Genomic DNA, 15,419 nt, shown 5'->3' with positions numbered 1-15,419 from the left:
TTGGTAAAAACTAACCAAGGTACCATCAGAATTACTAAATAGGCCATTTTACAGTTGTGTGCTTTGTGACCTGGCCTTGCGTTGGAAGCGAGGCTGGGGGTGACCTTGTTTTGATACAAACCTCACTGCTTTTCATATGTAAATGCAAACTAGTTAGCATAAGAACAGCATGATCTACATATGAAAAGCAGTGAGGTCTGTATCAAAACAAGGTCACCCCCAGCCTCGCTTCCAATGCAAGGCCAGCTCACTTAGTACACCACTGTAAAATGGCCTATTTTGACTTGTCACCAAAACGTTCATTTAAAAAGCAGATTATCCCGTGGACGTAAGTGTCACACTCCAATGGACTTCGTTTTAGTTGTCATGCTCAGAACAGGTCTTCACTTTACTAACAGTAACAAAAGTTGACCTTCTCGAAAAACACACTCGATCCGAACAACGGACATGGAATCATGCTATCTATTACAGCTTCTGGGCTAAACCCGCTTCTTCTCTTGCTCCTTGGTACACACATTCCCCTCCAACAAACATGTCATCTCGATATGTATGTACACTACATAAAACACTTGTATCGAGGCCTAGGATGAACGACAAAATAAGGGGAAAAAGTGCAACGAGGGTCCTAAGGACTTGTATCCTCAAGTGTGTGAGTTCCAATGTCTCAAACAGAAATGTACTGCAACATACTGACGTTGGCAGAGTTTACTTTGAAGTAGTGCGTAATTATCCACTAGTAAGAACGCTGGCGAGTGAGCACAAGTCAATGTGTTCCAGCTTGGTATCTCGAAAAGCAATCAGGTTAGCCTGTCAGCAGCTTTAATCAGACCGTTCCAGTCTGTCATGGCAACGTAGGTCATCATGTGTGAAGCAAACATGTGTCGATGTGTCAGTTCATACCAGACGACAGGGTGTTTCACATGGGTAATGTCTAAAACTGGCGCATCCACTTGGGCTGTAACTGCGACTGGTTGAGTGATTGTCACGGACTGCATGGGTTACAATAAGGCAAGTTCCAATTGGGCATCAGTTAACTAGCCATGACGTGGGAGGGCACCCCGCGGTGATTGTGAATTGAGTCCGCTAATGGGTGGAGAGGTCGGTACTGAGTCACTTCCATCTGACTATAAGTAAAGGTCAATGGCGCTCGTCTCTCTCTTCGTGGTCGTGTAGCTCCTCTGGTGAATCCTCTCGATCTTAGTCTGCACTTCCTGATCATGACGCATTATTGTCTCTCGGAGGCGGTCCAATTGTATCTGCTGCTTGGAAGCTAACATCCACGTCTAAAACGGGCAGGGCCTCAAGATGGGTAATTGAACTATCTTCCAAGCTACAATCCTGGCCAAAAATATAGGCACGATTTCTAACTTTTAACACGAAATACCTCCCCACCCCAATGCAATGTTGTCATGATTCTGTGCTTATGTACAGTCCGAATTATTTCGGCGGCTATCAACATTGCTTTGGGGAGGGGGAAGGGAGGAGGGCGGCTTCCAAAAAATTCGTAAAGATAGCACCACCAAGCCTTATAGCGACTGGTTATAGATATCCAAAACACAAATGTACACTGCAAACGCTATTTTCGTATTTTTCCCGGAAAATATTGGCCAGGATTGTAGGTGAAATTGTTCCTCTGTGACAACAAGGGTTGTTTATCTTTTCGAATGACAGACGACATCCTGAATCAAAGGAGAGTGCTTTTTCCTTTTCATACTCATCATCGAAACTGTCGCCATTGTATCTTTCAGGAGGTCGTGTACTGAGTGTAGGATTCGCTGTCTTTTGTGCAGCATCCTAATGAGTTGGTAGATCAAGCAGTAAAGCGTCACAGGGATGGAGCAAATTTCAGTGTAATAACCTCTCTTTAATTGGTACTACCTTGTTCAGGTTTTACTCGGTAGACTGGGCTCTCAGGGATGCATTCCTTGACGATGTGTATTTGTCGTTCCCAGTGAGAGCGGATCTTGCCAGGTCCCCTTGAAACTTCTTACTGTCAATTTCTCAAATCTTTGGCACATCCAATGTCGTCATCATCTCGTGCAAGGCTCGAACTTCTGCCTCAAAATCTTCTTCACTCTGGCCGTTTAACAGGTGGCTGAGGTCAACAGAGGGTACTGATTGGCTCTCGTCTTGTTCCAATCCTTTGGGAGGTTTAATGTCGTCAGCTACATTATTCTCAGTGTTCACGTCGATTTTGTCATACCGTCCCGTCTTCTCTTCTCCTTCTGAAATTGCCAATGGGGTGACAGACTAAACTTACTGTGCATATGCTGCCCAGTTCAGTATGCTTGCCAAGGAGTATTTCTCTCTGCGTTAGGTTGCATACAGAGATTTGTATTTGACTTGAGGACTCTGGGCCTGGATTTGCACGAAGCACGCTGTTACTTCTAGATCCTCGAACCAAATTCCATCTGCTTTGGGTTCACATACAACTGGCAACTCTTCTTCTATCGGTCCGAAGGTTTCGAAGCACTTGATCCTTAAAAATCATGCTTTCGGGTTCTCAGCAAACACGTATCGGTTTCTTCATAATTGGATGAGGTTGATGAGTGACCTGGCAGTGTTCTCCGCCATTGGTGGAAACTTGTCCACATTTTGGGTTCAGCGTATCTGGCGTACTACGGTCGCTCAGTCTTTTGGTCACTTCCTCGATAACCCAAACCCGGATAATAAGATAATCTTGGTCATCTGGACTCCCTGCCAAGATGGGAACGGTCAGTGGTTTAGACGGTTCACCATCCCGGACAAACTAGAAATCTACCCCCACCCACCATGTCTGTGCCGTTCACAGACTGAAGGTTCAGTTGATCTTCTTCCGGTATCTCTCTTATATCTTAAATTAGCTCATCTGGTTTCGGGGAGTCCTTCCAATGCTTCGATATCAAGACCTGAGCCTTTATCAGTGCAAGACGGCCAGTATCTCTCTCCTGCACCTCAATGTGCAGCGCGACGCATAGTTCACGCAGGGTTGCCTCGTTGAGTTGGCAAATCGTGGCTCTCAGTTCAATATGCTTTACTTCCACGGGGCTCTCCATCTCGTTCGTTCTTTTATCACACCGGGGTCACCAAAATGTTACACTCAACGGGACTTTGCTTGAATTATTATCGTCAGAAACATCTTCGCTTTAGCGTAACTAAAGTCAACCTGACTCTCGATAAACACATCTATCCGAACAATGCACATAGAATCATTCTACCCCATTAAATAACTTTTGGGCTATACCCAGTTCTTACCCTTGCTCTTTGCTACATGAGCTTGAGTTCTATGAGCAGAATAAGCTTAAAAATGACGTATTTTTAAGAAAGCTTTTTCTGAAATAATCAAAACAACTAGAAACTTGCAGTCAATAGCACAACAATAAATCAGTCCGCAAGAAGATATATGAACTTACCTGTATTCCATTTAATTTTTTTTCCCAAAATAATCAACGCACTGAAGAATCACTGATAACCGTAACATATTTTAGTCTTGTTCACTTGCCTTGCGACGATTGTTTTCAATAATATTAACAGACTCGCTATGCTTAAGATCTCAAATGAGCCGATGATTCCAACTTTCTTACGAAAAGTGGGAGAAAACTTGCGCAGGTGATTTTAACGCCTAAGTCGACTGACTCTTTCAAACAGGGTACGTGCTAAAAAAAACTCCAATAAATCTTGACGGAATCAAACGTCAGCATGCAACCCACGGGCAAATGGATGACGCTTATTTGCCAATGAGAGCGCGCGCTTTACTGACGCCATGTTGTGAATTGGTTTTCATTGTTTATTCAGGATAAATGAGGAATTAATTAAGACCAATGATTTAAGGTGAACCACTCAGTGAAAGAGCACATTGAGTAACCACGGCTACATAAAAGGACCTCGTTCAAGAAAGTAGGACTTTTATTTCACAAACAAAGAAGGGGGAAAATGAACGGAAAAGTTCTTTTATATGGAAGCGCATTTTCAAATGTTTTTAATAACTGTCTATAAACGGGTGCAAGAGTAAATAAAACGTCATTCGTTGAACTGCAAATTGAATGTCGGTTCCTCTTTAGTTTATGAAACAATCATGTGGCTAGAGTATTCTCCATTATAACTCATCATCTTAGATGCTAAGTTTATTTAGGTTTGTTAATGTGTAATATGTATAAATGTCAACTTCTTTCAAGGTGTAAGGTTCGCGGAGGGATTGTTTCGGTCCATGTTTTCGATCAGACACAAATTAAAAAAATAGTATACATTTAAAGGTTCTTCAATGTTTGATTTCATAAAACCAGATGCTTCAATTCATGTAAATTTCATGACTGAAACAGATTAAAGTAGGCCGAAGTTAATTATGTTAAAACTTTGGTTGTCAGAAAACCTCAACATAAATGGACCTCGCTGTGTACTGCAGTGCAACTGAAAGCATGGTGCTAACAAATTTTACTGAAGACGCAAAGGACAAATTATTCGAAGACCTGTCTTGTTCGAGAGAATTAACCGGAGGAATACACAACCAGCTGATATTGCTGTTAGTGCTAAACAGTTTTCTGTCCATCACCGCGTTTATGGGGAATACTCTGATCCTCTTCGCCCTTCACAACGTGTCTTCACTTCGTCCGCCGTCTAAACTCTTGTTTCGCAACTTAGCGACAACTGATCTTTGTGTTGGTCTCATTGTAGGGCCTCTTGCTGTCATCTACTTCATGTCTGTCCTAGGAGGACGATGGACTATATGTCGATACGCATTTGGCGTTTTTCAAACTGCAACCTATATTTTATGTGGTGTGTCTTTGTTTACAGTGATCGCAGTAAGCGTAGACATACTTCTCGCCCTGTTGTTAGGGCTCAGATACAGACAAGTTGTAACTTTGAAGCGAATGTATTTGACGGTATCTCTTTTTTGGGTAGTGTCAATCCCGGCTTCGATAACGTCCTTATTTAGTGGCCTTTTCAACCTATGGTATGACTACACCGTATTAGGACTCTGTCTAGTCACTTCAATGATATCGTACAGAAAAATTTTCCTTACTCTCCGCCATAACCAAGTTCTACCGCAAAGCCAAGGACAACCAAGGCAAGAAATATCATTGAATCTTGTGCGATACAGAAAGACAGTGTCCAATGCAATGTGGGTTCAGTTAACATTACTTTATTGTTATCTACCACACGGCATAATTGAGATTCTGCTCCTTCAGAGAGGACTAACGCCATCTATTTTTGTTGCGAGGTCATTTGCAGCGACTTTAGTTTATCTCAACTCCTCGTTAAACCCAATTATTTATTGCTGGAAGATGAGGCAAGTGAGACAGGCAGTGAAAGACATAGTCAGAAAACTCCTTTGCTTATCGAGTTAATTTTTTTTGTGAGATACGTATTTGTCATAAGCTTGGTCAAAGTTTAATGCTTGTATTATTAACCTGAAAATGGAAAAAAAAATCAAAAAAAAATAAATAAATAAATAAAATAAATGAAAATAAAAAAAGAAAAGTAAAAAATAGCGATATAATGTTCCGACGTTTCGGCGACGTCATGACGCCATTCTTAAGGAATGAATAATACAGGCTATACTTGCCTCTGTATTTCAAAAGTATTATTAATTAAAAAAAGAAAAGAACCCGAAATAAAATACGGTACTTTACCACACTATTGTTTTAATTCAAGGATGTATAAATCAACATATGTTCGTGTCTCAAAAGCGTCGTATTTTTTCTTAAAATTATTTTAAAAGACAGCATAAATACTAATATAATGAAGTATTTGCAGTAAGGAGTAAAATAACTAGTCTATTAGTCTGAAAATGTCTTTACCACATGTCGAGTAGAAAAAAAAACAATCTACCTCAATTCTCGAGTTTTATTAATATCAAACGTTTTCGATATTTTAATAGCACGGTTTTACTGGTAAACGTGCCGTTTTTAAGAAGTCGACAAAAAGTGCTTGAAAATGGAATTAACGAGGTCACAAGATAAAAAACGACGGGATTAGTTTCTAAACCGTTCTCAATGAGAACGAAGACAGGCCAGGTTGTTAGTAAAACGCGTAATGGCCTAACGAGGTACGACGTAGCGGCGTAACGAGAAGCGGAGAAAGGGCAGTTGTCACTTTTTATTTTTATTTTATTTTAATTTTTGTTCTTGTCTAAAATATTCTTTGTTTGGCTATATTAGTTTTCCCTTCCTCCTGAATGGCATTAAAACCTTCCCACGAGGATTTCTCGACAGTAATAGCGTGCATGAAAAATGTTTATTTATTAATTGTTTTGGAAAACCTTACCGCCAAAAAGTCGGTCAGCTTGAAACATAAATAATCATGATCAAGTCGTGCCTAAACTTCAAGAAACTTCACTTTCCCTCAAATGATCAGCGAAAAGTCATATGAAAAAAACATGGCGCTGATATGCATACCTTGAAATTGTCTCCACAGCCATTTTTAGATGCGGTTGTCTTGGTTTGTTTATCTTGCGAAAATATTCCTCAATTTACGGTGGCCCACAACTGTCACATCAAAAACAAATTCCCCACATCAAAATCAAATTTACTACATCAAACACAAATTCGCCGCAACAAAAGCAAAATCGTCACATCAAAAACAAATTCCCCACATCGAAGTCAAACTTACCACATCAAACACAAATTCGCCACAACAAAAGCAAAATCGTCACTACAAAAGCAAATTCACCACATCAAAAACGAACTTGTCACATCAAAAACAAATTTTTCACAGCAAAAACAAATTCCTCACATCAAAATCAAAAACACCGATTAAACGGTCAGCGGTCAATGAACGAAAGCTATCTCCAGTTTTCACTCGGCCTTCACCCGACCGCCATTTTGTTCTTGCACATGGTACTGGTGTCTTGCTCAGGATGTATTGCAGCAATTGCGGGAGAAGTGTAGAGAACTGCAACTTTTGTGCCAACTGCGGAAAAGGTAAGTCATTGTGGTAAGCAAGTGGCAGTCGAGAAAGTCAAAGACAGCTAAGTGGTTGGTCGAAGGGACCGAGCTTATAGTTTGACCTCTCTATTTTGTAGCAGCGAAATACACGTGTCAAAAACGGGCTTCAGGAGACAGGGGGAGTCCCGGTAGCCTTTGGAGCCCGAAGGCAAAGCTAAGGAATAGTGTTGCGAGTCCTAGCAAAATTGTTTGATCATTGATCTTGACTAATTAGATCAAAGCACTACTTTTGAAATAGTTAGCATTTCATTTGTATTGTTTTGGCTACGGCATTTTTCCTTTCTTTAGATAGTGTAGTTGAAAAGCTAATGTCTTGGTCGAGAAGATCCTGGATTGCAAAATGTACCGGGTGTTGTTTTCCTTTCACATAGCAGTACTGTCACTTAAGGGGCTGGGAGGCCGGGGATTCCCCTTGGCTGTTAAGAGCATGGCACCCAGCTACTTTTATAGGAAACAAAAGGAAAATAGGACCAAAGGAACTTCATATCTGTTTGATTCCCCACCTACTTACTGAATATATCCGGCAGCTTGAAATCTTAGTGACAGCCCTGAAACAGGAGGTGTTTTTCTTTTTCGGTTATAAATGTTGCTGAAACAAAGTAACACTTTTTGGATTCTGTTAATCCACAAGATAACTTTGCATGCTCTCCTTCCTAGACTTTATTTTAATTGATAAAACAAGGATTCAATCTTCACAATTCAATTTTCAATTTGTGTAGGAGTTAACCAGGAGAATCCAGGGCCAAGCACCATCACTAGTGCACAGGAAGCAAGTTCTGTTAAGTCCAGCAAATCTATCAAGACCTTCACAGAGTATAAGGCAGCTAAAGGCAAGCAATGGTTTTCTAAAGTCAAAGGTGGGAAGGCAAAAAGTAGTAAGACCTCAACAGTAGATCAGGAAGTGCTTATATATATTGGTTTGCTTGAGTGGAATGAAAAAGAAAGTGTTCTCAAAGCGAAAAGAGGAAAGAAGGTAGCCTTGCGGATTTCAAATGCTGCAAAATCTTCACTGATTCGCCAAAAAGCAGAAGAGAAATGGAAGGCTTATTATAGTAACTTCTATGACGAGAACCAAACCTATCTCCTTCTTTATGAAGATGGGCAGAAGGTTCTTTTTCTACCTGGGACTAGTGAACTGTTTACCTTAAAGCGATACCAGGAGGAAGTGGGGAAAGACTATAATAGAATCTATTTATATCTGTGCACAAATGAAGACTACGACAACACTCTCATGGGTGCTGATGACAGTGACGATGACAGCATGTCCCGTTTCCCAAAATGTTCCAAGCTTGAGAGTGACCCAGTTGTTACAGTAACTATACCTGAGGAACAAATGAAACTGGATGAGCAGATTGCAAGAGAATTAGATAACGAGCTGAACCAAGTAGTGGAAGTAGCAATAGTTACTGAAAACAGTGACAATCTACAAGTACTATCACACGATGAGAATTCCAGCCTGTTAGAACAAGAGAAGAGTGCTGGACAACATACTCAAGTAGCAATTACTGACCATGTCGGTGTTGTTAGAGAAATTAGCCAAAGAGTTGATGACACAGGTCAATTCTTCATTGTGGTGCGAAGGGCTTCCCATTTCACAAGATGCCTAAATCTCTGGCGACATGAATCACTGAGAACCAGGCCAAACAAAGTTTTAAGAGTCCATTTCACAGGTGAAGATGGGATAGACAGTGGCGCCATGGCTAAAGAGTTCCTTGCAAAAGCTGTAGCAGACATGGGAAATGTTATGTTTCCTGGTGGTAGTCCTGTGGATTCAACCTACAATGTACAGAACGGATACTTCCAGTCTTGTGGAGAAATTGCTGCTGTAAGCCTTGCTAAAGGGGGTCCATCACCTTGTGTTTTACAAGGATGTGTTTATGACAGTATGGTCAACCCAGAGACTGACTTCAAGAGTTTGAATTTAGAGCACATTACGCCACAGGAGAAGATGATCCTCGAAAATATCCAAAATGACTTGGATAACCATCGTGACACAATTGTAGAGCATGGTTACACTGGTGTTATTGACCAAGAGCACATCAGTGACATCACAGGATCCATTCTGATTAGTCTTGTCACCAGACGACAACTGTATTTATCTGAATTCATGAGAGGGCTGGAGCTCTATGGGCTTGCTGATGTGATAAAGCAAAAGCCGGAAATATGCAAGCCACTTTTTGTCATGGGGCAAGCAAAGGATGTTGATGCAAACTATGTGTTTTCCCTTATGAAACCACGCTATGCTGTGGAGGGATCAACCAGACGGGAAGTTGAGGAGTCTGTGATGGATAGCTTCCAGGACTTTTTGATATCTTTGGAAGATGAAAAGAAGATCAGTGGATATTCTGAGGCTCTTACTTGGAATTATGAAGACAGCGGAGACAGGGGAAATGACAGACAACAAGCAGAAGAATTTCAAACGGCAGATATCTCTGTTGCCGGTGTCTTGGGCTGGCTAACTGGCCAAAGACACCGACCCCTCAACGGTGATCCCCTCACAATTAATGTTAACTTTGACCATGATTGTTTTGATCGTAACCCCAAGCACAGTATTTGCTTCCCGTGTGTTGCAGCATGTGGAAGGGAGCTAACTCTACCAGTGTCTCACATGGGTGACACAGAACAATTTCGCCAAACTTTCCTTCTAGCCTACTGCAAGGGCCAATCATTTTCGAGGCCATAGAGACCTTTAGCAATTCTTAGTTTCTAGCTAAGTCCATTGGTACACACCTATTTGTGTGTGTTTCATACAATAGTGCTCATAATTGCCTTTGAAGGTGCAATGATAATTATGTTTGTGTTAGTTAAGGTCATGGAGACCTTCAACTGTGTTAGTTAAGGTCATGCAGACCTTCAGCTGTGTTAGTTAAGGTTATGGAGACCTTCAGCTGTGTTAGTTTCTAGCTAAGTTCATTGGTACACACCTTTTTGTGTGTGTTTCATAAAATAGTGGTCATAAATGCCATTGAAGGTGTAATGATAATTGATTTTGGGTTAGTTAAGGTTATGGTCGCAGAGTAGACATTTCCATTCTTAACATTTAAATTTTTGCAGGTAATTTTTGCTTGCAGGCCCATAATCTTCAGTAGAGTGGTTTTAAGGTTGGATTGACACTTGAAATGAAGTTTTGTTGTTGTTGCTGTTGTTGGTTATCCTGTTGAAAGACATCAGGTAAAGCTGCATTGCCTTAAATAAAATTGGGACTCAGGTCCAGACAATTTAGTTTGTTTGGTAGCCTGTGCAACAATGTTTAACACTTTCATATGCTTAAAAAACTTTTTTTGGTGGATCAAGAAGCTTCATCTTATGACATCATCAGACAAAGTTATGTACTACAGTGTTGGGTGATATGGTATATGTGTGGCCAAGGCTAAAGGGGAGTGTTAATATCATATCACAAATCGGGATACTAGCAGATTTTCACCCTCCCCCTTCAGTTGGTGAATTTTCATGCCGAGCAGTTTATGAATTGGTTTATTTATGCGCTCAAGGAGTGTAAGTGGTTACTTAAAAGTTTATTGCTCCAGTAGTGCATTAATCACTTAAACTGAAAAAGTAATGCTAAGTCTTCAAGTGAATACCTGTTCAGAGTCTGGTATGTACATACTACTGTACATGTAACAAACTGTATTGACTCTATTTATTTATTTATTTATAAACATTATTTAAACAGAAATTCCAATTCAGGGTAGCTGGTTTAAATGGAGATCTGTATAAAATAATAAGAATAAATAATCAAATATAGAAATGAAAGCAAAAGTCATTCAAAGAGTTCATGAAGGTGAGAAATTAACTAAGGTGATTTAGATGTTTCTTGACTCTCAGTTTAAAACTAGTGAGAGACAGATCATGATGTAAGTTACGAGGAAGAGTGTTCCAGGATTTGGCGGCATTGTACTAAAAGATGTTTGAAATTTAGTAGTCTTGGCAAGAGGCAGGCGAATAAGGTCTTTGTTCCTAGTGTTGTAGTTATGGATCTGCGCCGAGGAGTGGAAGTCATCTAGCAGATAAGCTGGGGCAAAGCCATTGGTACACTTATAGACCTGTGTGCACTTTTGGTATTCTCTGCGGCATTGAAGGGATGGCCACTTCAAGGTTTGCTGTATATCGGTATCAGTAGCCTTGCGACCCGCAATTATTCCCGCAGCTCGCTTGAGAAGACGGTCAAGGTAGATCTTGTTTCCCTCACCGCAACCATCCCACACAACGCAACAGTAATCGAATAACGGTAGAACCATAGCATTAAACAGAGTAATGCAAGCTTCTTTTGGGATGACTTTCCGGGCTGTACGAAGCATTCCAAGGCGGGACGAGATTTTATTTCCGATATGATCAATGTGTTTGTCCCAATTTAGGCAAGGATCCAGAAACACGCCCTATATCTTTCTCCTACACCAAGATATGGGGGAAAAAAGAGACTACTTTGGAAATACATCAAAAAATGTTTAATATGTTTGTAAACTTCGAGCCACAAACTGTAGGCTTTGTAGCAAAATATTGGATGTCTGCTGATCTTTTATTCAATTAATTTAAACAACTCATCACAATTACATGTATCTGATCTGGTCCTTTCGATAATAATTTCCAACTGCCAAACTGATCAGCAGTAGCAGGATGACAAGCTAGAGCGGTTTTCAATAAGTGCATTGTAGAACCTAATCCAAACTAATTACTAAGGGCAACAACTTGGGAATCAAAACAAAGGCAAACAATCTAATCAATCAACTAGAGCTCCAAGCAAACACATGTGGTTTTAGTTTGATTGGTTGAGAAAGTAGCACAAGATTTTTTTAGCCAATCACAGGGCATGGTAATGCAACAACAAAGGAATTACAGAATATTACTTTCAACATTCACTGAATACCGCTCTTATTGAAATCAATTACTTTAAAAGCCTACAGCTCAAGAGGGTGTTTTGTTCAGAGCCATTACAGCCCTGAGATTGACAGCAGGTTGATGTTTTACGTGCACAAGTTCTTGGCCGGTTTTCTTGATGAACATAGACAAAACTATAAAGAATATCCATGAAGGGCAACATGCATTAATTTTTGGTACATTTCAAGTGCTTCTTCCCATTTGCCTGGCAAAGGCATTGAAAGACTACTTCTGGCATACTCTAAGTATTCCTGGTGATCATTGTCAGGGCTATCCAAATGTTCAGTTATATGCTGTGCACCAAATTCAACTTGGGCAGCAGGTACTTCAAATAGGCAATCCCTTGCACCATGAAGGTCAGGTAAGAAAAAAAGAGAATCTGGACGTCCAGATACAGTGTTATTTCTTGATTTTCGAATTCTATGTGTGTTCCAGTGCTCTTTCACAGAATCAAGCTCTTTTTGCAGTACATTGTTAAAACAATACCACAGGCATTCCATACTTAAATCAGATGTAGTGTCCACAATACCCTGAAACTCTAAGTCACTAAAAAAATTCCTCCACCATCCACAACAATTCTTTGAATAATACGACCACCAGCCCTCAATTCTTTGATTCCTTGGGGAAGAGACGTATCGATGTGCTTCAGGATTATCACGGAAGAAAGATTGCATTGCTGCTGCGAGTCCATTTTCAGTCCCCAAATCTGTAATCAGTTCTACTGGACAACCCCCCAATTCTGAAACTGTTCTTGCATAAAAAGTGGCTATTTTGTTTGGTGAGTTATTGGAACGAGTAATTTCCAGCCACAAAATCTTACGGCTAAAACCATCAATTGCACCATTGATAGGAAAACCCCAACACTTAAGTTTGTCATAGCCATCAATATGCCATGAGTAGTTTGGCCCAGGATTCTGATACTCTCTTCTCTTTAAGCGATGCTTTCTTCTCAATTCAGACCCTTCCGGATCCATCTCCTTTAAAAGGTCCTGAACAATTACTCTAGGAATGCGGAGTCCCTCCATTTCGAGGGTGTGCCACATTGCACGATACCCATGTGCTGAGCAAGGACCATCAATAAGTTCACTCATACGCCTCTGTACCTTCAAAAAGGTATCACTGAATGATTCTTGTTTTGTAACACCACGCCTAAACAAACGATATTTCTTTAACTTTCTTAAAAGAGTACTATAACTTATTTGGCACTGATGACGATCACTAAGGAAATGGAGGATTTCTTGGTAGCTAAACCCACGGTGGAAGTAGTACTTCAGAATTTCTTCTTCTTCTTCTTCAAAGCTTCCATCCCCTTCACAGTCACTTTCTGAGCTGTCTGATGATGGGTAAACTTCTGAAAGTCATGATTTTAACAACTTATCAGAAATATAATTAAGATTACAAACTGTTCTTGATTTATCATACAGTGAATCAATCTCAACTAAAAAAAGAGAGGAAGAAATACTAACACTAGAAAGATACATTCATGTACACTCTTTGATGCAAATAACTCATAAAACAGACTTATTTTATTTTATGACAAAAAGTGCTTATCTATGCATTGAAGGGAGATACTAAGACTTACAGCATGTTAAAAGGTATGGATGACTGGAAGTAGTTTGCCATTTTTCCTTATGAATTACATAATTTTTTTTCTGTAAGGCTTTGTATTCAATATGTGGAACATATTCTGACTTTCAACAATGCTATTAATATTACTGAAATTTTCCACTTTAGTGACCTTCAGGCCACAAATCATTATTATCATAAATTCTTCTTCTTCTTCAATCACTTTTTTCCTTTAAAACAAGGGGATCGCTTTTTTCGTTTATAACTAGGGGGTGTTAAGGCTGTTAAATAGCTAAAAATGGGGTAAGATTTCCGCACAGCCAGCACAGCCTATGTGTCATGAAGCAATCTCATACCACTTTATGGATATAGTTAATATGAATAGAGTCCAAATATGTATGCATAATAAATGTGTGGGGCTGTGCAGAAATCTTACGAGCCGGGTGTGATGACCCATGCTCAAAGGCGTGAGATTCTCTCCCTCTTAACCCACGCCCTCTGATTTGAGTTATAAAGTCAACCTTTCGTGACTTTCGTACACCTAGCTGAACTGTTCATTCGCCACTGGCTTACCACAATGACTTACCTTTTCCGCAATTGGCACAAAAGTTGCAGTTCTCTACACCTCTCCCGCAATTGCTGCAATACATCCTGAGCAAGACAACAGTACCATGTGCAAGAACAAAATGGCGGTCGGGTGAAGGCCGAGTGAAAACTGGAGATAGCTTTCGTTCATTGACCGCTGACCGTTTAATCGGTGTTTTTGATTTTGATGTGAGGAATTTGTTTTTGCTGTGAAAAATTTGTTTTTGATGTGACAAGTTCGTTTTTGATGTGGTGAATTTGCTTTTGTAGTGACGATTTTGCTTTTGTTGTGGCGAATTTGTGTTTGATGTGGTAAGTTTGACTTCGATGTGGGGAATTTGTTTTTGATGTGACGATTTTGCTTTTGTTGCGGCGAATTTGTGTTTGATGTGGTAAATTTGATTTTGATGTGGGGAATTTGTTTTTGATGTGACAGTTGTGGGCCACCGTACCTCAATAGAAGACCGTATAAAATTTCATGGTGTTCTGAATTACATGCATTTTCTGGTGTTTTGCTTCCCATAAAAGGGCTTGGCGTATTTATTTCGACAATCATGCGAGGCGAAAAATCCCAACACGAAGCGGTAAAATGTTTGCAAAAAAACGAAATAAACTCTACAACCACAAACATCTCTTTCTAAGAGAAAACTGGAATCAACCTCTCACAAAATTGAAATAGTGGACTGTCAACTCTTCTCGGCATACACTGTATTCAGGAACGGAAAAGGTTTCGATTTACTAAGATAGAGAAACTGTGCGTGGCAACGATCACGCTCGGGCCCTTTTTCGTATGCCGTGCCGTATATAGTTTCTCGTCGCGGCCGTCAGACTATTTACAATCTAAATAGCATTGTTTCTTTCTTAGCTTCTTTTTTCTGTTTCTTTTAATCCAAACGTTTCAGAAATGCTTGACTTATTTCGTTGACCCCAAGGGGGAAAAAAGGGCCGGAAATTAAAATTGCTTGTTTGAAGAATTTTCGGTTTCCGTAATCAACAAATTTTTACGAGATGGGGGGATTGGCCCCATGTCCAGTGTACTTCACCGGGACCCTCACCAACCTTCAACCACCGTTTCAGAAATATCTCTCCACAACTCGTTTTCATTTTTGGATCAGAAAATTTATCGTCAAACGCACCCTTTGTTCTTTTCGCATAATTCCTCAGGGTTTAGTGAGAAAATTTTATTTCAGCACTAACTCTTAGCCTTTTTTAACGTTGTGCTAGCTGTATCCTGTATCTGTTCTCTGTAATCTCAACAACGTTTGCCATCAAGATTTTCTTCTAGATCTTGTTTTTGGGAGTTTATTTATTTATTTTTTAACATATTAAGCAAGACCGTATTACAACGTGAATTACAAAATTAGAGAAATCAGGCGCGGTATTTCTTAAAAAAACAAAAAAAAACAAAAAAAAAAAAAACAGGGAGAATGGAATATTTTTTAAATGAGTGAATTCTATCAGGTTTTTGTT

At 39.9% G+C, this 15,419-nt stretch overlaps 3 protein-coding genes across 4 annotated transcripts; 2 read left to right on the top strand and 1 right to left on the bottom strand.

The window, feature by feature from the left end:
• The first annotated feature begins 3,776 nt into the window (after positions 1-3,776).
• On the top strand, positions 3,777-5,457 carry LOC146457001 (adenosine receptor A3-like). The gene has a single exon (XM_085092450.1). The coding sequence runs from the start codon at positions 4,359-4,361 to the stop codon at positions 5,322-5,324; it is 966 nt and encodes a 321-aa protein (XP_084948576.1). The 5' UTR covers positions 3,777-4,358; the 3' UTR covers positions 5,325-5,457.
• Positions 5,458-6,492: 1,035 nt separating this feature from the next.
• LOC146457000 (uncharacterized) lies at positions 6,493-10,064 on the top strand. The gene is made up of 2 exons (XM_085092448.1): positions 6,493-6,899; positions 7,643-10,064. Exons 1-2 carry the CDS (start codon positions 6,836-6,838, stop codon positions 9,604-9,606), a joined length of 2,028 nt encoding a protein of 675 aa, XP_084948574.1. The 5' UTR covers positions 6,493-6,835; the 3' UTR covers positions 9,607-10,064.
• Positions 10,065-10,318: 254 nt separating this feature from the next.
• On the bottom strand, positions 10,319-14,394 carry LOC146456999 (uncharacterized). 2 transcript variants are annotated; one of them, XR_014858640.1, is made up of 3 exons: positions 13,951-14,394; positions 11,297-13,149; positions 10,319-10,557 (listed from the first exon to the last, which is right to left on the bottom strand). XR_014858640.1 is itself a non-coding variant. In XM_085092449.1 (2 exons), exons 1-2 carry the CDS (start codon positions 14,012-14,014, stop codon positions 11,933-11,935), a joined length of 1,281 nt encoding a protein of 426 aa, XP_084948575.1. In that variant the 5' UTR covers positions 14,015-14,394; the 3' UTR covers positions 11,271-11,932. The 2 variants fall into 2 exon arrangements, 1 of the variants encoding a protein (XP_084948575.1); XM_085092449.1 differs by lacking the exon at positions 10,319-10,557 and having other exon boundaries at positions 11,271-13,149.
• Between the last annotated feature and the right edge of the window lie 1,025 nt (positions 14,395-15,419).

The sequence above is a fragment of the Pavona decussata genome, unplaced genomic scaffold, assembly GCF_977016875.1.
Source record: "Pavona decussata unplaced genomic scaffold, jaPavDecu1.1 SCAFFOLD_250, whole genome shotgun sequence".
NCBI lineage: Eukaryota > Metazoa > Cnidaria > Anthozoa > Scleractinia > Agariciidae > Pavona > Pavona decussata.
This window is presented reverse-complemented; position numbering and strand designations above follow the sequence as displayed.